The 26,153-nt window shown below is 44.5% G+C and overlaps 1 protein-coding gene across 5 annotated transcripts in view; it reads right to left on the reverse strand.

Annotated features, from left to right (window-relative positions):
• The window catches only part of LOC120945616 (glyoxal reductase-like), a 206,597-nt gene that overhangs the window by 100,880 nt on the left and 79,564 nt on the right, over positions 1–26,153 (reverse strand). For all 5 annotated transcript variants that reach the window (XM_040359926.1, XM_040359927.1, XM_040359923.1 and 2 more), the window contains exon 4: positions 7,624–7,725. In XM_040359926.1, the coding sequence (XP_040215860.1) occupies positions 7,624–7,725 (102 nt within the window). The remainder of the gene's footprint in view (positions 1–7,623; positions 7,726–26,153) is intronic.

Raw genomic sequence — 26,153 nt, forward strand, 5'->3', positions numbered from 1 at the left:
AACAGTCAATGCTGTGCCTTTTAAAAAATATTAAAATAAGAAATAGTGTGCATGTGTACAAGATCATAAATATGTATTGTTGTTTTTTTTTTTTTTTAATGCCTGGAAATACTGAGTCACTAACCTAAAACAAGCATGAACAACTAAAGTCAGAGGGCCAGATTCACAGCGGAGATACGACGGAGTATCTCAGATACTCCGTGGTATCTCTCAGAGTATCTATGTGACTGATTCATAGAATCAGTTACGCATAGATATCCCTAAGATCCGACAGGTGTAATTGTTTTACACTGTCGGATCTTAGGATGCAGTACCGCGGCCGCCGCTGGGGGGAGTTCGCGTCGTAAACCAGCGTCGGGTATGCAAATTAGGAGTTACGGCGATCCACAACGGATTTTCGCGTTCGCTACGTCGCCGCTAGTCTAGTTTCCCGTCGCAAATTTAGTCGTCGTTTTGGGTGCCTTAACTTTACACAGCCCATGTTAAAGTATGGCCGTCGTTCCCGCCTCGAAATTTAAAAATTAACGTCGTTTGCGTAAGCCGTCCGGGAATACGACATTACGCTAGGCGCGTCGCCGTTCGAAAAAATGACGTCACTGCGCGCAAAGCACGGCGGGAATTCCGAAACGGAGCATGCGCAGTAGGTCTGGAGCGGGAGCGCGCCTAATTTAAATGGCACACGCCAATTTAAATTACGCGGGCTTACGCCGGAGGCCGCCGGCGTAGTTTTCATCGCAAGTGCTTTGTGAATCAGGCACTTGCGATGAAAACTTGCGGCGGTGTAACGTATCTACGATACGTTACGCCGCCGCTAGTCTACGTGAATCTGGGCCAGAATCCTTATCTGCACACTTGTTCCAGGTTCCAGTGATTAAAGCGGGGGTTCACCCCCAAATTTTTTTTAACATTACATCCAGCATACTAAGGACATTTACTGTATGCAGGTCATTTATTTTTTTTCTCCTTACATACCGTTATATTCAGATTTTGTCCAGGGCTTCCGAGTTCTGATGACTGCGGGACTGGGCGTTCCTATGCTTGGATTACATGATTGACGGCTTGTGAAACAGTTCCCCTGTCGCACAACGCGCGTCACCAGATTTCCAGAAATAGCCGAGCTGCGAGTCGGCACTATACGGCGCCTGCGCCCGCCGTGTAGAGCTGACTGCGCAGGCGCCGTATAGTGCCGACTCGCAGCTCGGCTATTTCCGGAAATCTGGTGATGCGCGTTGTGCGACAGGGGAACTGTTTCACAAGCTGTCAATCATGTAATCCAAGGATAGGAACGCCCAGTCCCGCAGTCATCAGAACCCTGAGGCAGGGATAGGAACGCCCAGTCCCGCTGTCATCAGAACCCGGAAGACCTGGACAAAATCAGAATATAACGGTATGTAAGGTAAAAAAAAAAAGACCAGCATACAGTAAATGTCCTTAGTATGCTGGCTCTAATGTTAGAAATTTGTTTTTAGGGTGAACCCCCGCTTTAAGAAAGTACTAAAGACATTAAAGGGGTAGTAAAGGTTCACGTTTTTCCACCTTAATGCATCCTATGCATCCTGCTGCGCGCGCCCCCTCCTCTTCTCCGCTTAGTCTGGCCGTTGATTGACCAGAGTGGATGGCCAGTGATCCATCCTCAAGACCCAGTAAGCCAGAGGATTTTTGGTGTGAAAGGTGTCCAAGTCTGATCTTGTCCCTAGGTATTTCTGCTCCATGTAAAACAGACGCTGGCGATGGTTGCTGGAACCGGTCATACCTTGGGGCTGCGGACTAAAAAATTGTCTTTGGCCAATTATGGCTCTCCGTTTTTTGCAAGCTGTGATTGGCCAAGCATGCGGGTCATAGTGCATGCTTGGCAAATCATCAGCCAGCAATGCACTGCGATGCTGCAGTGAATCATGGGCCGTAACACGCCACTCGAATTTGGCGCGAACGGCCCATAACGTTCGTTATTCGACGAACGATCGAACATACGATGTTCGAGTCGAACATGGGTTTGACTCGAACACGAAGCTCATCCCTAGTACGAGGCTTAACAGTCAAAGTTTGGATTGATGTTTGGTCTGTTTTTTCAAGTTATCCCTATGAGATTTTTACCTTTATATGAACTGACTCCTACCATTGAGCTTTAGTTGGACTTTTATTCACATTTATGTATTTGTATGTCTCATTGGATACTCATCATATTCATTCTTTGAGTATATTACTTTATGGCACATAATGGAATAAGGGCACTATTCTCATCTTTTTCTTTTAAATTTTTACACAGTGTTTTTTGAGTATACTACTAAGTGGTTACAGCTAATCCACGGTCACTATACATGTACTATATATTTTTGATGTGGAGTCTGTACTACTGTGCTCTCGGGGGACACCTTTTCAGACTTAAAGCGGTGGTTCACCCTAATGAAACATTTTTTTTTTTTATAGCATTAAATTAGGCATAGTAGCGCGAGCTACAGTATGCCTGTATTGATTTTTTTAGCCCGGTACTCACTGTGCAATCCTCTATAGAAGATTCCGACTCCCCGCGGGGAATGGGCATTCCTATCAAGAGGGAGGATGATTGACGGCCGGCTATGGCACGTCACGCTTCTCCGGAAATAGCCGAAATAGGACTTGGCGCTTCACGGCGCCTGTGCATAGTCTTTGCGCATGCGTCGTATAGCGCCGTGAAGAGCCGAGACCTGTTCCGGCTATCTTCGGGGAGCGTGACGTGCCATAGCCAGCCGTCAATCATCCTCCCTCTTGATAGGAACGCCCATTCCCCGCGGGGAGTCGGAATCTTCTATAGAGGATTGCACAGTGAGTACCGGGCTAAAAAATCAATACAGGCATACTGTAGCTCGCGCTACTATGCCTAATTTAATGCTAAAATGTTGTTAGTGTGGGTGAACCACCGCTTTAAGCCTAATACACACGGGCCAAATGTCATTTGGCCATCTTCGGTTGAAGGCTCATGACCTGATCATCATCCAACCAGAGTGTTCTGGCGGAGGGGCCGTCCCTCTTTCAGAATAGCTCAGCAGGGGAGATCGCTGTACAAACATCGGGTCAGGGTGCGAAATATAGCCTATATACAAGCAATTTTTTCTCTAGAGTAACCTTAATATAAAAAGCTCACCAGACTATGGTCTGACACTTTCAGACCATAAACTCTTCTAAGAAGTTTAATCTTCCTTTGGGCACCTTGTTATATTTATATACTGAAAATCATAATTTTTCAATACCTGTTTTCTGTCTGCACACATTCGCTTCTCACTTTTCAATCCTGTATTTAATGTACAGTTCCTCAAGGCTGAACAGGTGTCAGTGCTTCCTGTTGAAGACATCCATACCACAAACATGCCACCTCTGTAAATGAACTGCCAGTTAGTGCAATATCATATGATTAAAAATGTGTGTGTTCAAGCTACATCTATCCATGATGAAGGCCAATCTTCTCCTGCATTCCTTGCTATGTCCCTGAGGACAGTGAAAATATTACCACATCATATCAATGATGGGAAGCGGTCATGGGCAAACAGTACTTTTTGTATCAAACTGCTTATCTCACTAGCACAGCCCTTTTTAAAAAAAGTGTAACAAAAAAAAAAAATTAAGTAAAATAATAAAAAAAAAAATTTAAACGCCCCTGTCCCCAGTAGTCCCGTCCACATATGTAAACGCTGTCCAAACCACATGTGAGATATTGCCGCATGCGTTAGAGTGCCAGCAATAATTTTAGCACTAGACCTTCTCTGTAACTCTAAACTGGTAACCTGTAAAAAAAGAATTAAGTATCGCCTATGGAGATTTTTAATTCATGAAACATTTTTTTTTCCAAAAAAAAAACTGTTTGAAAAATGATTGCGCAATTACCGTGCGAGATAAAAAGTTGCAATGACTACCATTTTATTCCCTAGCGTGTCTGCTTAAAAAAATATATATAGAGTTTGGGGGTTCTGAGTAATTATGATTTTTGCATGTAGGAGAGGAGTGCCAGAATTGGCCCAGTATGGAAGTGGTTAAAGCAGGGGTTCACCCTAAAAACAATTTTCTAACATTACATTGAGCTCACTTCCGACATTGACGGTATGGCGTTTTTTTTTTTTTGCTGTACATACCTCGTATAGCTATTTTCTTACCCGGCTTCCGGGTAGTGAATCCCGCGGGAGTGGGCGTTCCTATGCAGCAGTTAGTGATTGACGTGATGACAAAAACTACCCCCCCCCCCCCCGTCGCATAAGGAGCGTCACGAGTTCCCGAAAGTAGCCGAACGTCGGTGCGCAGGCGCCATCTCGACGTTCGGCTTCTTTCGGCAACTTGTGACGCTCCTTATGTGACAGGGGGGGGGGGTAATTTTTGGGTTCCTCTTCTCTTCTGAATATCTGAAACTAAAATTCCTGGCTTGTGAGACCATGATTTGCTCCAGTTTAGGCTTGAGGCCCATCCACCCACTACCATCACCCATCTAATGACAGTGCCCTTGATAGCCTGTAAAGCATTCTCATTGGATAGGCAGGCAGCAAGTGGGCAGGGAATAAATAATAATGCAAAAAAATTAAAGAGGTTGTAAACCTCCATTTTCAAGTTGTACACTGACATAACCTGCATACACTAACACTGACCTATCCTGACTACACTGACCTGACCTGCATACACTACACTGACCTGACTACACTGACCTGACTACACTGACCTGCATTGCATACACTGACCTGACCTGCATACACTACACTGACCGGACCTGCATTGCATACACTGACCTGCATACACAATCACTGACCTGACTACACTGACCTGACCTGACTACACTGACCTGACCTGACTACACTGACCTGACCTGCATTGCATACACTGACCTGCATACACAATCACTGACCGGACTACACTGACCTGACCTAACTACACTGACCTGACCTGACTTGACTACACTAACCTGACCACACTGACCTGACCACACTGACCTGACTGCACTGACCTGACCACACTGACCTGACCACACTGACCTGACCACACTGACCTGACTACACTGACCTGACCTGACTACACTGACCTGACCTGCATTGCATACACTGACCTGACCTGCATACACAATCACTGACCTGACCTGCATACACTGACCTGACCTGCATACACTACACTGACCTGACTAACCTGACCCGACCACACTAACCTGACTACACACACTGACCCGACCACACTGACCTGACCACACTGACCTGACTACACTGACCTGACCTGACTATACTGACCTGACCTGCATACACTACACTGACCTGACTACACTGACCTGCATACACTACACTGACCTGCATTGCATACACTGACCTGACCTGCATACACTACACTGACCTGACCTGCATTGCATACACTGACCTGACCTACATACACAATCACTGACCTGACTACACTGACCTGACCTGACTACACTGACCTGACCTGACTACACTGACCAGACCTGCATACACTACACTGACCTGACTACACTGACCTGACTACACTGACCTGACCAGACTACACTGACCTGACTACACTGACCAGACCTGCATACACTACACTGACCTGACCTGACTACACTGACCTGACCACACTGACCTGACCTGCATACACTGACCTGACCACACTGACCTGACCTGACTACACTGACCTGACCTGACTACACTGACCTGACTACACTGACCTGACCTGACCACACTGACCTGACTACACTGACCTGACCTGACTACACTGACCTGACTACACTGACCTGCATACACTGACCTGACCACACTAGCATACTGCTACATAAAATACATTTAGGTTTTTGATTGTAACATGACAAAATGTGGAAAATTTCAAGGTGTATGAATACTTTTTCACTGCAAGTTTGATGAAATGATTTGCAAAGAAAGCCAGTACTAGATTTCCGTCTGGTGTTCCCCTCACCCACGTGTACTGACATGTATTTCCCAGCATTTAGTATAAACTATCCTGTTTTGGGCACAGAAGGGTGCATGGCAATGAAGGCAACCTACTATCTTGTAAGTCTGCACTCGCACTGATTTGTATTTCCAAGCAGGTTGTAAAAAATAAATGCAAGTTAGGCTAATAGGTGATTCATTTATATTATGTTTTTACAAATGTTTGGCCTTTATGAAGAGTGAAGTGGAAGTCAGTGGTTACTTCAAATATGGCATCCTCTATCCCTTTAGATATGTATGTGTAGCACCCTCTACCGTAGGTAGGTTTGTGAGGTAAGAACTGTCAGTGCAGGTCAATTTAGGCAGGCCTATGCTTCAGAGGCTAGGCCTGCTTGTTTTGATCTGGGGGCAGGGAGTGGTTAGTGTAGCAGTGGGTGTGACCACCTGTGCTTCAGTACTTGGGCGCTTCCCCTGCTTCCAGGAAGATTGTTCTGGAAGAGGGGCAGGGCCAGGGCTGGAGTGACAGGCAGCTCATGTGAGGAGCCCTGACCAATCCCCACTTGGTATTGGCAGGGGGTGGGCCTCCCATACAAGCTGAGGTAACAACTCACTGGGGGGGGGGGGGGGGTGTCGGGCAGGTAAAGTGGGCATCCCATATTTCCTTTCCCCCAACCAAGTTATATATCCCCAATAAACAAAAACAAAACAATGCAAATGACTGTTCATTGTCTCTGAAGTGATAAATGGAGGTCTGACAGCAGGGTGATATGGTGGATGTTAGTTACTAGTAGCAACCAAGCGCTACATATGCTTTTAAACACTTGCTCAATAGCTTGTTTGTCAGTGGTCACCCAAGAGGAGCTCAGTTAAAGTATTTCTAAGTGAAACTTTGTTTTCGTTTATTTCACCTCTGTACACAAGCTTTCTGACAGTGGACTAAAAGTACCGTATTTATCGGCGTATACCACGCACTATTTTGCCCTGAAAATCAGGGCAAAATCGTGGGTGCGCGATATACGCCGATACCCGCTTTCCCGCACCGAGTTTGAATACTGCGCCAACATATACCGAGCGCAGTACACTCGTGTATAGTCGGGCAGTCTCGGCTACACTCGCGCTCACGTCCTGTACGTCCAGGACATCAGCGCGAGCATTGCCGACTATACGCGAGTGTACTGCGCTCGGTATATGCCGGCGCAGTATTCAAACTCGGCGGGCGGGAAAGCGGGAAATGAGCGAGGAGGATGCCGCAGAAGGACGCCGGACCCGACGAAGAGGACACCCGAAGCCGCAGACGGACGCCGGACCCGACGAGGCCGCCGATGGATGCCGTGCAAGACACCAAACTGTAAGTACAAAAATCTTTTTTTCACAGGAATTTCTGGACAAATTTAGGGGTGCGCGCTATACGCAGGAGCACGCTATACCCCGATAAATACGGTATGTTCTATGAATAAAGCAACATTTTATGGCTCCTGCAACTCAATCAATGGGCTAAAAGCAGCAATATTACATTTATATTTATTACAAAAGGTAGACTTATCCATCTGCTCCTTTCTCAGGTTGAGTAGTCAGTTGTGCCAGTTAGCTCTTAGAAAGCCATATGCCATCTTAACAGATGTGTTATTCCCCCTGCTGATACATCTACTTTTTGTGCAAGCAACATAAGGCATACATACGGTGCCAGGTTTTTTTCTGTTATGGGAAAAAAACAGTGGGGAAAAATCAATTAATCTCTCACCTCTGTCATACAATTCCTCCAGAGCTTTCCATGTCTCTGCTCGGGCCTCCCGGGCACTCTTACCAGGAAGATTAGCATCAGGCCAGTGCATCAGATACAGGTCTAGAGAGGCAGAAAACATATGGTTACCATTTATAAGTTGTAACCAATTAGCATCCATACAAATTCACATTCATGAAGTCATAAACAATTCACAAGCATAAGAACTAGGTGACGGTCATCCAAACTCGCGAACATCAGCAAAATCACATGAAGAGTACCTGAGATCTTACTGGACAAACTTGGCAGAAAACATTTCAGCTGGACTCAATTTATTATCCAACAGTTGGTTATAATACAAGAATTAAGACTTTAGGTCTTTGAAGGACTTAGTTGCTTTACTAGAGAAAAAATGTATGAAAGAATGGGATTGACATGATAGATTTTGATATATACTTGGAACAAGAGGATCAACAGGGAGATGAGGAATTCCCCTTGAATAAAAGCATTTAAATAAAGTTTAGGCTGGTGGTGTAATGGTGTGGGGGATATTTTCTTGCCACACTTTAAGCTCCATACCAATTGAGCATTGCTTAAATGCCACAGTCTACCTGAATATTATTGCTGACCATGTGCATCCTTTTATGACTACAGTGTACCATCTTCTGGTGGCTACTTCCAGCAGCATGCACCATGTCACAAAGCTCAAATCATCTCAAACTGGTTTCTTGAATATGACAATGAGTTCCCTGTACACCAATGGCCTCCACAGTCACCTTAATCCAATAAAGCACCTTTGAGATGTGGTGGAATGGCAGATTTGCAGCATGGATCTGCAGCAACTGTGTGATGCTATCTTGTCAATAAGGACCAAAATCTCTGAGGAAGGATTCCACACTTTGTTGAAAATGTGAGCAGGATGTTCAATGTCTTGAGCTTCATTGAAATGTTGACAATAAAAATGCTGCTATTTTATCTCCTCTGCAAGACCCATGAGTGTCTCTATACTAGTTTTGGACAAAAAAAAACAAAAAAAAAACCTTGGAAATCCTTGCTTTTCAATTAAAATATACAGCCAAAGACAATTACAGTCATCGCACACCTTTCTAGACAACATACAGTAGCTAAATCGGACAGATAATACACAGCTATTGGTATTTGTTGGTGACAGACCTCAAGGTTAGTCCATTTAAAGCTGACTATTCTGCAATTATATACAGTGCCTTGCGAAAGTATTCGGGCCCCTTGAACTTTGTGACCTTTTGCCACATTTCAGGCTTCAAACATAAAGATATAAAACTGTAATTTTTTTTGAAGAATCAACAAGTGGGACACAATCATGAAAGTGGAACTAAATTTATTGGATATTTCAAACATTTTGTTAACAAATAAAAAACTGAAAAATTGGGCGTGCAAAATTATTCAGCCCCCTTAACCACTTCCCGACCTCCTCATGTACATATACGTCAGCAGAATGGCACGGACAGGCACATGTACGTACCTGTACGTCCTCTGCTAGACGTGGGTGGGGGGTCCGATCGGGCCCCCCCCCCCCGGTACATGCGGAGGTCGGGTCCGCTTGGGGAGCGATCCGGGACGACGGCGCGGCTATATGTTTTTAGCAGCTCCGTCGCGATCGCTCCCCGGAGCTGAAGAACGGGTCTTGGGTCTTTAGGCAGCAATATGGTCCGGGGCCTAAGTGGTTAAGTTAATACTTTGTAGCGCCACCTTTTGCTGCGATTACAGCTGTAAGTCGCTTGGGGTATGTCTCTATCAGTTTTGCACATCGAGAGACAGAAATTTTTGCCCATTCCTCCTTGCAAAACAGCTCGAGCTCAGTGAGGTTGGATGGAGAGCGTTTGTGAACAGCAGTTTTCAGTTCTTTCCTCAGATTCTCGATTGGATTCAGGTCTGGACTTTGACTTGGCCATTCTAACACCTGGATATGTTTATTTGTGAACCATTCCATTGTAGATTTTGCTTTATGTTTTGGATCATTGTCTTGTTGGAATACAAATCTCCGTCCCAGTCTCAGGTCTTTTGCAGACTTCATCAGGTTTTCTTCCAGAATGGTCCTGTATTTGGCTTCATCCATCTTCCCATCAATTTTAACCATCTTCCCTGTCCCTGCTGAAGAAAAGCAGGCCCAAACCATGATGCTGCCACCACCATGTTTGACAGTGGGGATGGTGTGTTCAGGGTGATGAGCTGTGTTGCTTTTACGCCAAACATAACGTTTTGCATTGTTGCCAAAAAGTTTGATTTTGGTTTCATCTGACCAAAGCATCTTCTTCCACATGTTTGGTGTGTCTCCCAGGTGGCTTGTGGCAAACTTTAAACAACACTTTTTATGGATATCTTTAAGAAATGGCTTTCTTCTTGCCACTCTTCCATAAAGACCAGATTTGTGCAGTATAGGACTGATTGTTGTCCTATGGACAGAGTCTCCCATCTCAGCTGTAGATCTCTGCAGTTCATCCAGAGTGATCATGGGCCTCTTGGCTGCATCTCTGATCTCCTTGTATGAGCTGAAAGTTTAGAGGGACGGCCAGGTCTTCGTAGATTTGCAGTGGTCTGATACTCCTTCCATTTCAATATTATCGCTTGCACAGTGCTCCTTGGGATGTTTAAGCTTTGGAAATCTTTTTGTATCCAAATCTGGTTTTAAACTTCTCCACAACAGTATCTCGGACCTGCCTGGTGTGTTCCTTGTTCTTCATGATGCTCTCTGTGCTTTAAACGGACCTCTGAGACTATCACAGTGCATGTGCATTTATACGGAGACTTGATTACACAGGTGGATTCTATTTATCATCATTAGTCATTTAGGTCAACATTGGATCATTCAGAGATCCTCACTGAACTTCTGAAGAGAGTTTGCTGCACTGAAAGTAAAGGGGCTGAATAATTTTGCACGCCCAATTTTTCAGTTTTTTATTTGTTAAAAAAGTTTGAAATATCCAAAAATTTTCGTTCCACTTCATGGTTGTGTCCCACTTGTTGTTGATTCTTCAAAAAAAATTACAGTTTTATATCTTTATGTTTGAAGCCTAAAATGTGGCAAAAGATCGCAAAGTTCAAGGTGGCTGAATACTTTCACAAGGAACTGTATAGAAGAACGACCCCGAGAGTCAAGCTTGTACAGATAAAAACAGAACTGTGATGAAGAATTTAAAACTGCACTTCTTCCATTAAAAACTGTCAATCTTATTTCGCCAATAGGCCTAATAGCATGGTTATAGTCCTCCGGTATCAAGTTTGTTGCCTAATGCCTCGTACACACGATCGGTTTTCGTGACAGGAAAAGTTCGATGTGAGGTTTTTGTCAGGAAAACCAACTGTGTGTATGCTCCATTACACTTTTTCTGTCAGTTTTCCTTCCAAGAAAAGATTGAGAGCAAGATCTCAATTTTCGTGACATGAAAAATTCCTATCAGCAATAGCGTTCGTCTGTAGGCAATTATGACGCACGCAAAAAACGTGCATGCTCAGAATCAAGCAGAAGAGCCGAACTGCCTATTGAACTTCATTGATCTCGGCTCGTCGTACGTGTTGTACATCACCGTGTTCTTGACGGTCAGAATTTCAGCCAAGATTAGTGTGACCATGTGTATGCAAGACAAATTTCAGCCGTTTTCCTGCTGAAAAAAAAAAACATGTTTTTCTTGTCAGAAATCGCAATCGTGTGTACGAGGCATTAGAGTACATCCAAACCCTCAAGGAGGGAACTGGGCTACAAAGTTTTTACAAGTTGAAATACAATCGATCCATTTTTTAAGGGCTACTGATCTTTCCAGAAATAAATAATTCCACTAGTTTTAAACCATTTCTGTAATTCGCTGCGACACTAAGACCCCCTTCACACTGGGGCATTTTTCAGGCGCTTTGGCATTAAAAAAAGTGCCTGTAAAGCGCCTGAAAGAAGCTTCATCTGCAATCCCAATGTGAAAGCCCAAGTGCTTTCAGAGCCCTTTCACACTGCCAGCGCCTGAAAAACGCTGGTAAAGCTCCACTAAGACCCCTTTCACACTGGGGCATTTTTCAGGTGCTTTGGCGTTAAAAAAAATCGCCTCAATGGGAAAGGGGCGTTGACCATTTGAATATATACTTTATTGTTTATATATGTGACTGATCTGCTTGTGTGGCTGTATATGAATGCAATAATTAGGATTGTAATTAGGTACTTACATACTTCATAGATTTCTGTCCTTAAAGCGGAGTTCCACCCAAAAATGGAACTTCCGCTTTAAGTGCTGGTGACCCCCTGACATGCACCATTTGGCATGTCATTTTTTTGGGAGGAGAGCGGGTACCCGGTTTTTACAGGCACCCAGCTCCCACTTCCTCCCCTGGCACCGGGGCGCAAGAAAGAAGTTCACCTCTTCCCCCTCCCTCCTTGAAATCTTCTGGGACACGTCTCAGGTCTCAGAAGATTGCATCGTGGGCACCCACAGTTAGAATTCCGGCACGGTGGAGAGGAGGGGGAGAGGAGCGAGGCTTTATGCGCCCGCATTGCTGTAACCTGGGACAGGCGAGGGTCTGATTATTAAAAGTCAGCAGCTATACTTTTTGTAGATTCTGACTTTTAAATGGGTGGAACTCCGCTTTAAGGTTTTCTGAAGAAGTGGACCTTTATGCCCACAAAACACATTGAGATTCTACTTTGACCCCATCAATGTGCACCATGAAGGAAATTGGACTCATATGAATTGGGTACTGTCATTAGGCTGTATGATGGGGTTGTAGAGTGGACTTTGTAGCAACATGATGTGAATATAGGTGCCAACCTTTTACTTTAAAGCATGGTAATTTTAATGTATCATTAAGACCCCTTTCACACTGAGGAGCTTTTCAGGCGGTTTAGTGCTAAAAATAGCGCCTAAATACTGCCTGAAAAACTCCTGCCCTGCAGTCTCAGTGTGAAAGCGAGTGATTTCACACTGAGGCGATGTGCTGGCGGGACCGCTCCAAAAGTCCTGCTAGCCACATCTTTGGAGCGGTGAAGGAGCGGAGTGTTTACCGCTCCTCCACCACTCCTTCCCATTGAAAACAATGGGACACCGCGGACGAATACGCCGCAATTCCGACGGTATAGCGCCGCTAAAAATAGCGGCGCTATACCGCCACCACACCTCACGCCCCAGTGTGAAAGGGGCCTAATAAACATATGGATTTTATGAGATCTTTGTTGATTCATTTTTACAGTACCTGTAAAAGTCTCATTGTTGTTCTTTTTGCTATATTACCCAATACGTATGGTTTACTTGTAATAAGAGTGTTACAGTGAGTACCATCAGTACACACAATAAGGAATTCAAGTTTCTTAGCCTTTCATACATAAGAGGCACTACTACACTCCAGGTCAACCAAATAACTCATCAAAATTTAAAGAAAATCAAACATAATGCTAAATGCAGATATACTGTACATGACAGGTTGGGTGTGTTTTTTTTATGGAAATGAAATTGGCCAGATATACTAAGAATGCTGAAATTGTTACTAAATCCACAACAGTAGAATCAGTCTTTATATGCAGTAAAGAATTCTTGTTATACTTACTGTGGAAACAAAGGGGTTAATCCTGTGCATTTTGTTGAAAGGTTGTTTGATCCTGTTTTCTCTTAAAGGGGTGTTCCAGCCTTTTTTTAAGTTTATTAAAAGTCAGCAGCTACAAAAAGTGTAGCTGCTGGCTTTTAATAAACAGACACTTACCTGCTCCACGGTTCCAGCGACGCGCTGGCCTGGGCTCCGCTCCTCGCCCCCCCTCGCCGGCCGGTGTCTTTATTCCTAGTGTGGGCACCCGGCAGTGACAGCTTTCGGCTTCACGGCCGGGCACCCACTGCGCATGCGCGAGCGGCACTGCGCATGCGCGAGCGGCGCCGTCCGATTGGACAGACGCTCGCCTACAGGGAGGGGCTGCAATAAGGCGATTAAGCTAATCGCCTTACCAGCCCCTTGGCTGAAGGAGGAAGTGGGACAGGAAGTCCCACTTCTCCTGAAGCCCCCACTCCCCCCCCAAAAAAATTACATGCCAAATGTGGCATGTAAGGGGGCAAGGAGTGGATTAAGCGGAAGTTCCATTTTTAGGTGGAACTCCGCTTTAACATCCCCTTCGTCCACTGTCCCCAATCTATCTGCCAATAGAACAGAGCCTTGGGGGCAAGCTGCACATGCTCAGTTTGGTGTGTACTGCTAGAGAATTGTGAGAGTGCATGCGATAAGCACAGGGCCAATCAGAACTGTCTAGACAGAGGATCAGGGGTCCTCCCTCATAGGACAATCAGGGGAGAATGAAAACTCCTCCTACAAGCTTTAACCAGACACTGATAGAAGTCACAAGACTGCTATATACTGCTGATGATTAAAGGAATTTAGCAGTTTATATTTACTAAGATAATGGCATTTCCATGTTCTGTGTACTGTAGGAGACCAAATACAGTGAATGTGGGGGTCCAGGGTTTAGTAACACTTTAAGAAAAGCTATGGATATCGGAAATACAGTAAAGCCACTTATACAAATGATTTGCCTGTCACCTACTACAGCCAAATCCAATAAAATAGGATCCATTCATAAGAAGAATTGAAAACTGCCAGGGTAACAGCACACAACAGATGTTCACTGACCTTTCTACAATCTCTTTATAACATGCCATGTATGTTGCCACACAGACAGCAATTATGTATGCACAGAGGTTACCGCAAGACAACTAGATCAGTTTTCTGATCAGATAATAACCGTACGGGTACCAGCATTTCATTTTAGGAGCCAATATAAAAAAATATTATCTTATAAAATTAGGGTTATACAATGATATTCTTAATAAATCTACATAAAAGGATAATATACACAGTATACAGAATTTTGATGTCAAAGGCTGATTATTTGAGTCAAGCAGTGCTCTAACGAAATCCCCTCCCTTCTTTCTCCTCTTTCATGAAGGTCATTGAAATTCCACAAAGAACACATTCCTTACAAGCACTAGAAGAAGCTTGGGAAGTGCATGAACAGTTGGTGGGGTCAGACTGGAGTGGCTTCATTGTCTCTGATGACGCACTCTCCTCACCCAGAACGGGGACAATTTTACTCTTGTTTCTTGATGAATATAAGTTTAAATCTTATTCAGTTTATTTTCGTAAAGTTTCCCATTGCTGCACATCACTGCACATGTAAAGAAGATTGCCTTAAAGAAACAATACCTTTGCCAGGTGTGATTAGAACATGGGATTAGCTGACACTTTCACATGTGAGTGGGCACAAACAACTAAAAGGTTTAATGGGGCAAATCTTTTTGCAGATTTAAAGAAACACTCCAGCCTAATTAATGCAGAATCCTTTGATTTCTAAATCGCTGAATAAATCCAATTAAAACGCATACCTACACTTCTCTGAATGGGAGAGCAATCAGTATGCAATCCTGTACCTGAAATCCTTACAGACCTTTTATCTGTGCCCATCAACCATACTATGTGTTCTTAACCTATGCTATGTGCACCTCAGGGGATTGATGGACTTCTGCTACCAGGTCCAACAATTCTTCTGCTTGCTAAATTCAATTCAGATTGTCTCATATTTTTGTGAACTAGAATACTAGATAAATCTATTGTTTAAAAAAACACCTGATAGAGGTATTATTATTTAAAGGGTACTGGGCTGGCAATATATGGAATTTTGTGGGTAGCTTATTTATACAGGCATGTATGTAGCCTAGTACAGTGTTTCTCAACTCCAGTGCTCAAGGCGCCCCAACAACTCTTGTTTTTAGGATTTTCTTCAGATTAAAGGGCTGTTATAATTACTAAGAGCCGGTTCACACTGGGGCGGCACGACTTCGGGGGCGACTCGGCCAGGCGACCTGAAGACGACTTCCAAGGCGACTTGCAAAACGATTTCTGTATAGAAGTCAATGCAGGTCGCCCTGAGTCGCCCCCGAAGTCGTACAAGAACCTTTTTCTAAGTCGGAGCGACTTGCGTCGCTCCTATTAGAACGGTTCTATTCACTAGAATGGGACGCGACTTGTCAGACGGCTGCGTCGTCTGACGAGTCGCCCCAGTGTGAACCGGCTCTAAGGCAGTGAAGCTGATCAAACCACCTGTGCAAAATAATGGAAAGCCTGAAAACATGACCTGTTGGGGCACCTTGAGGACTGGAGTTGAGAAACACTGGCCTAGTACACACGACCGATTTTTCCGTTGGATAAAAAACAACGGTTTTCCCGACAGAATTCCTCTCAGCCTGCCTTGCATACACATGCTCAGACAAATGTCCGCCCGTCCAAAGCACGGTGACGTACAACACGTACAACGTCACTATAAAGGGGAAGTTCCATTCCAATGGCGCCACCCTTTGGGCTGCTTTTGCTGATCCTTGTGTTAGTAAAAGTTTGGTGAGAGATGATTTGCGCTTTTCATGCGCTGCATTAACCCCCCTGGTGGTATGATTCTGTCCGATTTTTGGTGCTGAAAGCGTTACAATTGTTTTGCATGGAAATTTGGTGTTTTACATTGTAGGCCTGTAATTCTTAGGAATAACTGAGGCCCCGTACACACGACAGAGGAACTCGACGTGCTTGGCACGTCGAGTTCCTCGTCTCGTTTTGGGATGAAGCCGCCGAGGAGCTCGGCGGGCCGCCTTCTCCTATAGAACAACGCGGCCAACGAGAAAATAGAGAACATGTTCTCTATTTTCTCGTCGAGCTCCTCGGCGGCTCCATCGAGCCAAAACTGTACAGACGACAGAGATTCTCGGCAGAATCCGGGTTTTGACCGAGTTTCTCGGCGAATTCTGCCGAGAATCTCTGTCGTGTGTACGAGGCCTCACTTAAATCTGTCCAAACAAGAGTCTAGTAGACATCCCGGGTATGATGACGTTTGAAACACAAAATCATAAATTATAATATAATAAATAACTATAAATAATTATAACAAATAATAATATAATAATAATTAAAATTATTCAATAATGTAATCAAATTAAAAACACAGAAATTTGCTCAGTTGCAGAATTGTCGCTGTCATTACTTTCAGTGTCTGAAAAGCTATCGCTCAATTCTGCAAGTGATTCTAATTTATTATCACTGTTTTCTAGCTGGTCTAAAACCACTTTTGACATAAAGGGACACTTTTTGGTTGCTATGGACAATTTCCAGTTTCCAGGCAGAAAAAAACTATTACCAGTATATAAAACTGCATGCAGGACACTGGACAGACCACTAGGGACAAAGGGGATGTGTAATTATTTTATACAGTACTGTAATCTGTAAGATTACAGTATACTGTATGTATTGTGTGTTTTAGCTTTTTTGAATTTGGCGCCGATCTCCGCCCCGTGCGTTGTAACGTCGCAGGGAACGGAGCTCGGCGGTACTTGGGCACTGTGTGAATTCGAGCAAGGAGACAGCTTGCTCACACAGTGGGGAGACATCGCAGGATCCAGGGGACAAGGTAAGTAACTATGCCTGGATCCTGCAATGCGATCCCGAGTCTAGCTTGGGGATACCGCTAATGGTACTGAAATTTCACCCCGAGCCAGACTCAGGAATACCTGAGCAGGTAAAATAAAGGACATGATAGAGGTATTATTATTTTTTTTATTTTATTTTTTTAGTTTTAACATTCTTTTTATTTTCCAATAGATAGGCAAATACATGTTTACACCAGTCACAGATGTTACATCTTAACCTCCTGAGCGGTGTTCCCGAGTCTGACTCGGGGTGAGATTTTTGGGCTAAAATCGGTAACCCCGAGTCAGACTCGGGCTTGCCTCGCTGGATGTACAGGGAGTGTTTACTTACCTTGTCCCTGGATCCAGCGATGCCACCGCGCTGTGTGAGCGAGCGGGACCTCGCTCGATTCACACAGCGTCCTCCTGTGCCGCCGATCTCCGTTCCCTGCGACGTTACGACGCACGGGGACGGAGAACGGCGCCAAATTCAAAAAGTAAACAAACACATTACATACAGTATACTGTAATCTTATAGATTACAGTACTGTATGTAAAAAATACACACCCCCCTTGTCCCTAGTGGTCTGCCCAGTGTCCTGCATGTCATTTTATATAATAAAAACCTTTTTTTCTCCCTGCAAACTGTAGATTGTCCATAGCAACCAAAAGTGTCCCTTTATGTCAAAAATAGTTTTAGAGCAGCTAGAAAACAGCGATAATAAATTATAATCACTTGCAGAATTGTGCGATAGCGATTTGTGGGGAAATTCGTCATAAAAAAAAAAAAATTATGACAACGACAATTCTGCAACTGAGCAAATTTCAGTGATTTTGATTACATTATTGAATAATTTTTATTATAATAATATTATTATTTGTTATAATTATTTATAGTTATTTATTATATTATAATTTATAATTTGGTTTTTAAAAAAATGTCATACCCGGGATGCCTATTAGAATCTTGTTTGGTCAGATTTAAGTGAGTTATTTCTAAAAATTACAGGCCTACAATATAAAACGCCAAATTTCCTTGCAAATAATGGTACCGCTTTCAGCATGTTTTTTCTGAAAGAATCATACCGCCAGGGAGGTTAATATACCGTTAACATATATTCCAAACCCCTAAATAAAACATAAAAAATATAGGGATTCATAATATGGTCTTCCACATTTAAACCTTAACTTATTAAACATATTACCTCCCTTACTGTTTCCTACGGTCAGGTGTTCCCTTAAGACTGGCTACTCCTTAAAACAAGCATCTCCTATCTAGTATCTTCCCCCCACTAAAGTCCCCCTACCGCAACCTAAGCAAAACCACCCAAAAAAAAAAATACCCCCCCCCCCCCATCAATCAAACCCCATGTCGGGAGGTCGACCCTATATACACATTTTATGCCCTGTCCTTTTCAGATCTCCTAATTCACTTCAGTTTATAAGAGAATTCCCCCCTCCTCTGAAGTCAGAAAAGAGTTCCAGGGCTCCCAGATCTCTAGGTACCTTTCCTGTTGTTGGCGTGAGGATAAGACCAAATCCTCTAACCTACTAATCTCCTTCACCTTCCGGGCCCACATCTGTATTGTTGGTGGTGCGACATTTTTCCACTTTAATGGTATGTAGGCCTTTGCCGCATCTAATAAATGGCAAATAAGAGACTCTTTATATCTTTTCTCCGACATGTCATTCATGTGTAGGAGGCAAAGTGCTGGGTCATCCGCTATATTTAAATCCGTAAAGCGTTGGATAATTTGTATGATCTCTGCCCAGAAGGTTTTTAGGTCAGAGCAGCCCCAGAAGATGTGCAGCATGGTACGACGTCTGGAAAGATCTTATTCAATTTTTCCGGTGTTTTATACCATCTAGTAAAAATCTTGAAATTTGTTTCTTGTATTCTAGTACAGTGGTCCCCAACCTTTTTGGCACCGGGGACCGGCTGCGTGGACAAAATTTTGCCAAGGCCCGGTTGGGGGGAGGTTGGGGATGGCATGCGGGGGGTAAGCGATTTTTTGCGGGCAATTTGTCAGTGCATTATTTCTATTACATTGTAGTAATAAATGAAATAGTTAAACCCACCATAATGCAGAATCAGTGGCAGCCTACCCCCCACATTACATTCCCAACCTCCACTTTAATATCCTCAGCCCCCCTCATATGACAGTTCTCAGTCCCCACACTCCAGTCTTGGTCCCCCTCCACACTCCAGTGCTCAGCTCCTCTTTAATGTCCTCAGCCCCTCCCCCCCAAATCACAGCAATCCTGAGGCTCGGATTTCCCCCCCCCCCCACATTCAGATATTAGCGCTTTACTTCACCCCCTCACCAGTGCTGGGACTAGGTCATCCAGCGCCCAGGGCGAAGATGGCAAAGTGCGCTCCTCCGGTTCGAACTTGAGCCCCTTTCACACGGGCTTTCCGATCAGGTCTGTCTGTCAGTTTTTCAGGCGGACCTGATCGGAACCTCCATTTACTCCTATTTTGTGCATGATCCTGACTGCGCGTGAACCTAGCCTTATAGCGGTTTCACACTGGTGCGCTGTGGTTTGACCACGGTGCGATTTGTATGTGTGATTTACTTGCAGTTTTAGGTGTGCTCCTGTTGAATTCTAGTGGACTGTGTGTTTTCTGATTGCACATCAAGGATGCAGCATGCAAGTCTGAGATTTGCTTTCATGAAAACAGTCTAATAGAATTGAATGGGAGTGCACCTAAAACTGTGGGTAAACTGCATATACAATCGCACTGTGGCCAGACCACAGCACACCAGTGTGAATCTACTATTGGCCCCCGTTCACATTGACTGTGGCTTTGAAATTGTGCGACCTAACCTGAAAATGGCACAATTTTAGAGCCGCATCTCAGTGTGACTTTGGGTTGCAACTTTGAAGACATCTGTGTGGCTTCATTCAGATGTCTATTGAAGTCGCACCCTAAATCGCATGTACTACTTTTTCAAATTGATGCAGCGACTCAAAGTTGGCGTTGCATTGATTTGAACACTGCCTTGCTGGTAATAGGATGTGACTTGTCAAACTGCATGACAAATTGCTTCAATGTGAGGGGGGGGGGGCTAAAAGATTAGAAAAGAGAGAATTGGTGAGGAGGTTGGGGTGGTAAAAGTATGTGCTAATGTCTTAGTCATTAGTGACAGAATGTGCTAGGCTGCATGGTGAGTACAGGACAATTATGAGAGCTAAGAGCAAACTGGGATGGAAAGGGTGTAAGATCCCTGTCTGGAATGCTGAGCTGAGACGGCAGCATGGTGAAGATTTATGGAGGGACAGCAGATAAAGGACCACGGAGAAGGGGAAAAAATGAACTAAGCAGGGGAGCGAGGAGGATAGGTGCCGAGTGACTTAATGTGTGATCATGCAGATAAGGCAGAGAGAAGTGTAGACGGGGAGGAGCGGAGATGAGCTGCTGACCACAGTGAAAGTAATAGGGAAGAAGGTGAAGTGACCCGGCAAGGAGAGCAAGTTGAGGGCGGAAGTGCAGCTTGCTTGAGGAGAGTTAGCAGCAGTAAACAGAGAATAGTGGAGTTGGCTGATTGGCTGCTAGGATGAAGGACAGTCCTAGCAGCCAATCGCCTGTGTGATAATCTCAGGCAGCTCCACCTTCCACCCAGAATTGTTCCGCCTCCTGCTGTCGGCTCTGTGAGGATTACAGAGCGACGGCAGGAGGAAGAAAAGTGTCATGCCGCCTGCTAGCACCCGCGGCCCGGCTGCAGAAGGGCTGCGGCCCGGTAGTGGGCCGCGGACCGGGGGTTGACGACCACTGTTCTAGTACACCTTGTTGTCTCGTGTATCAACCTGCACATCCTCTGCTGCTGCTCCGGATCGAAGGTCCTCCCCATTTCTCTTTCCCATTCCCGTATACATCTCAGTGTGGATCCCTCTGATTGTATTATTAATAGTCCGTAACATGTTGAAAGTGTGTGGGCTATTATTCCCTTTCCATTACAGAGCTTCTCAAAGCTAGTGAGAGGTCTGAGGTATTATTATTTAAAGGGTACTGGCAATATAGGGAATTTTGTGGGTAGCTTATTTATACTGGCATGTATGCTGCCTAGTACACACAACCGTTTTTTCCATCGGATAAAAAACCAACGTTTTTTCCGATAACAATTCCTCTCAGCCTGCCTTGCATACACACGCTCAGACAAAAGTCCGCCCTTCCAAAGCGCAGTGACTTACAACACGTACGACGGCACTATCAAGGGGAAGCTCCATTCCAACGGCGCCACCCTTTGGGCTGCTTTTGCTGATCCTTGTGTTAGTAAAAGTTTGGTGGGAGACGATTCGCGCTTTTAATGCGCTGCATTAAACGATGCAATAATTTGCAGCGTGACGAATGTGATATCTCCATTACGAACGCTAGTTTTACCAGAAAGAGCGCTCCCTGATTCTGAGCATGCGTGTTTTTTTTGCCTGTCGGAAAAGCATACAGACGAACGGTTTTCCCACCAGGATTTTTTTCTGACGGAAAAAAAAGATCCTGTCTGGCAGTTTTCCCGTCGGAAAAACTGCAATGGAGCATACACACGGCCGGGATACCCAACGAAAAGCTCTCATAGCAGTTTTCCCATCTGAAAAAACGGTCATGTGTACGAGGCATTAGATGTACTAAGCAAACATCTAATAATATAAATAGGTTCAGGCTATAATAAAACTGTCCTATACTTAATTATGCAGACTGATAGGACAGTCAATGCAAAGTAGTTAAAGCGGGAGTTCACCCAATTATATATTTTTTTATCTTTTCCCCTTAGATGGATGCTCGTTTTGTCTAGGGGAATCGGCTAGTTGTTTTAAAATATCATCCGTACTTACCGTTTTCGAGATGCATCTTCTCCGTCGCTTCCGGGTATGGGTCTTCGGGAGCGGGCGTTTCTTCTTGATTGACAGTCTTCCGAGAGGCTTCCGACAGTCGCATCCATCGCGTCACTAGTAGCCGAAAGAAGCCGAACGTCGGTGCGGCTCTATACTGCGCCTGCGCACCGACGTTCGGCTTCTTTCGGAAAATCGTGACGCGATGGATGCGACCGTCGGAAGCCTCTCGGAAGACTGTCAATCAAAATAGGAACGCCCAGTCCCGCACCCCATACCCGGAAGCGGCGGAGAAGATGCATCTCGTAAACGGTAAGTACGGATCATATTTTAAAACAACTAGCCGATTCCCCTAGACAAAACGAGCATCCATCTAGGGGGAAATAGTGTCATGTGCGGGTGAACCTCCGCTTTAAGCTAAAGCTCCTACTGGTATTTTTTTATGTAAAACACACTCTGGTATGAGATTCTTGGTTGGTTGTAAACCCTCACATATATTCAGTGAATTGAGTAACCTCAGGTGATATACAGAGATGAAATTAATCGTAGTACATCACTTGTACCTGTTTATCTAGAGCCGTCTTTCTCCTACATCCATTCAAGAATTTACAAAGGATCTCTCAGCTCTGAAAAGCAGGGGGCGGAGAGCTGAAGTAATATCAGTAAGGAGAGCTCTGAGATCTGATTGGAGAGAAGAGACCCACCTCCTTCACACAGCACACAGGAACAGCTGAGGCTGTCAATCTGCTGGAGCTCCCTCCCCGCCACCATTTTTCTCTTGGTGTCAAGAAAAACTTGTCACAAGTGATTCATGCTTATAGCAGAGAAACAAGGCAGCGGACAGAAATGACACTAATGCCACGTACACACGATCGGTTCATCCGATGAAAACGGACCGATGGATTTTTTCATCAGATATCCGATGAAGCTGACTTTCATCAGTCCTGCCTACACACCATCGGTTAAAAATCAGTTTGTGTCAGAACGCGATGACGTAAAACACTACGACGTGCTGAGAAAAATGAAGTTCAATGCTTCCGAGCATGCGTCGACTTGATTCTGAGCATGCGTGGATTTTTAACCGATGGACTTGCCCACAGACGATCGTTTTTTTCTATCGGTTTTTTAACCATCAGATAATTTTAAAACAGGTTCTATTAGCCAGATTCAGGTACGGCGGCGCATCTTTCCGGCGGCGTAGCGTATCGTATTTACGCTACGCCGTAAGTGAGAGAGGCAAGTGCTGTATTCACAAAGCACTTGCCTCCTAAGTTACGGCGGCGTAGCGTGAATGGGCCGGCGTAAGCGCGCCTAATTCAAATGAGGATGAGGGGGGCGTGTTTTATGTAAATGACTCGTGACCGGACGTGGACATTTCCCAGTGTGCATTGCTAAAAAGTTGGTTTTGGTTTTGACGTGAACGTAAATGACGTCCAGCCCCATTCAACGACTTATGCAAACGACGTAAATTTTTCAAATTTCCACGCGGGAACGACGGCCATACTTAACATTGACTAGGCCAACTATTTTTTCTACTAACTTTACTCCGGGAATCGCCTTACGTAAACTGCGTATCTTTACTGCGACGGGGCAAGCGTACGTTCGTGAATCGGCGTATCTAGTCATTTGCATATTGTACGCCAAACTCAACGGAAGCGCCACCTTCCAGCGGAAATACTGCACCCTAAGATACGACGGCGCAGGCCGTCGTATCTTAGCTAGGTTTAAGTGTATCTCAGTTTGAGCATACACTTAAACTTACGACGGCGCAGATTCCGAGTTACGACAGCGTATCTACTGATACGCCGGCGTAACTCTTTGTGAATCTGGCTATAAGTTTTTTCACCGATGAGAAAAAAACGATGGGGCCCACACACGATCGGTTCGTCCGATGAAAACGGTCCACGAACGGATCGTGTGTACGTGGCATTAGTGCTCTAGATTGAGAAGTACACACTATAGAGGGATATGCTTCATTCATATTTCATTTCTGAAGTTTACAACTACTTTGAAGGGAGAAATGGTTGCATGGAGACAAATACAAATTTCTGAGAATTTACTAGGTACTCAAAGACATTTTTTAAATGGCGGTATGTTGGCTAATGCTTTTTCAAAATGATAGCTTGGGCTGTGTTACTTGGATATCCTGGAAACAATTAATGCAGTTATGTATTCATTATGAATCAACAAGTACATTGTTAAATGCAAGTAATGTAAGTACCAGACGTTTACTTGGCATTGCCCCCTGTAATCTCTTGTACAGCTGAGCACACTGGGAGAGGAAGGGGGATCCGGTGTGCTGCATGCACTTGTGCTAACTAGAAGGAGTGAGCACAGTGAGCAGCATAAACAGGTAATCAGTGTGCTGCTGCTTCCTCATCGTCCAATCACAAGCTGAGGACAGGAAAGTGACTAAGCTGTATTGCAGGGGTGTCCAACCTTTTGACCTTACTGCGCTACTTTGGAAAAAGAGGAATTGTCTTGGGCCACACGTAAAATACACTAACAATAAGGATAGTTGATGAGCAGAAAAAGTCAGGCAGATCACAAGGTAATGATCACTGATATAGATAATGCACCTGTCTGAGTAATAAAACTTAAAGGGGTTGTAAAGGTAAAAAAAAAATCCCTAAATAGCTTCCTTTACCTTAGTGCAGTCCTCCTTCACTTACCTCGTCCTTCGATTTTGCTTTTAAATGTCCTTATTTCTTCTGAGAAATCTTCACTTCCTGTTCTTCTGTCTGTAACTACACGCAGTCATGTGAGGCTTTCTCCCTGGTGTGGAGAAAGCCTCTTGAGGAGGGAGGGGGCGAGCAGGAGGGTCAGGACGCTCTCTACTTTGCAGATAGAGAAAAGAGGTGTGTTTTAGTGGGCGTCCCGACACTCCTGCTCGCCCCCTCCCCCCTCAAGAGGCTTTCTCTACACCAGGGAGAAAGCCTTGCACGACTGCATGTAGTTACAGACAGAAGAACAGGAAGTGAGGATTTCTCAGAAGAAATAAGGACATTTAAAAGCAAAATGGAAGGATGAGATAAGTGAAGGAGGACTGCACTAAGGTAAAGGGAGCTATTTAGGGGGGGGAAAAAATCCTTTACAACCCCTTTAATTTTTTTATTATAAAAGGGCAATACTTTTTATTGTTTATGGTGCTTATATAGCGCTGTCAATTTACGTAGCGCTTTATTTGGCTTCTGTCTAAATTTGCCTTGTATATACATTGTACATTCACATCAGTCCCTACCCTCAAGGAGCTTACAATCTAAGGTCTAACTTACATTCAAACACTGGGGCAAATTTAGAAGCCAATTAACCTACCAGCATGTCTTTGGAGTGTGGGAGGAAACTGGAGTACCCAGAGAAAACGCATACAGGCACAGGGAGAACATACAAACTTCAGGCAGGTAGTGTCGTGGTGGGGATTTGAACCAGCGACCCTTTTTACAGCTAGGAGAGAGTGCTAACTACTTCACCACTGTGCCACCCATTTGACAATGTATTTGATAAACTAACCCAGGGGTGTCAAACTCAATTTCATCGTGGACCGCATCAGCATTATGATTTCCCCTTTAAAAGGGCCGGTTTTACCTGTAAGATTAGATGTCCAGCGCATTCCCCCTCTACTTACATTAGATGTCAAGAGCCACCCCACCATCAGAAGTTGAGTCCCCTACTCTCCCTTACATCATAGTGTACCCCCTTTCCTTATGCTGCTGCTGGAAGAAGCTGGATGCATTCCTTGAAAGCAGAAAGTAAGGGTCTGGAGGAGGACCAGAGGAGGGCTGAAGCTCTCCTGCAGCTGCAGGAGAGTTGCGAGGGACACATGAAATGGTCTGGAGGGCCGGGTGTTTGACACCTGTGAACTAACCCATCAATATCTGTTTCAATGGATGTAGTAGCAATTCTCAATGAATTCCCAAGGTGGTCCTCAGATATTCTGGTTCTAATTTTGCCCTTCGTGGGCATCATTCTTGAAATTAGTTGCTCGCAAATACAGGTGCTGCTGAAAACTGATGACATGAATGAGGAGTGATTGTGAAGAGTGGGATCTTTTTCTTTGGGAAGAAAAAACATATAAATTTTTCTTCCGAAGTGTAAATTCATTTCTACAAAACATTCTCAAAGAACAATATAAATTGTGTGCAGAAGCTGTGTCCTTCACCTGATGTACTGTATGCCAGGCTCCGTTCCCTGCGAGCGGCGAGACACACAGGGACGAAGCCAGGTGGCAAATTCAAAAAGTGCAAAACACAGAACACATACAGTACACTGAAATCTTACAGATTA

This window comes from Rana temporaria, chromosome 7 (genome assembly GCF_905171775.1).
Source record: "Rana temporaria chromosome 7, aRanTem1.1, whole genome shotgun sequence".
Taxonomy (NCBI): domain Eukaryota; kingdom Metazoa; phylum Chordata; class Amphibia; order Anura; family Ranidae; genus Rana; species Rana temporaria.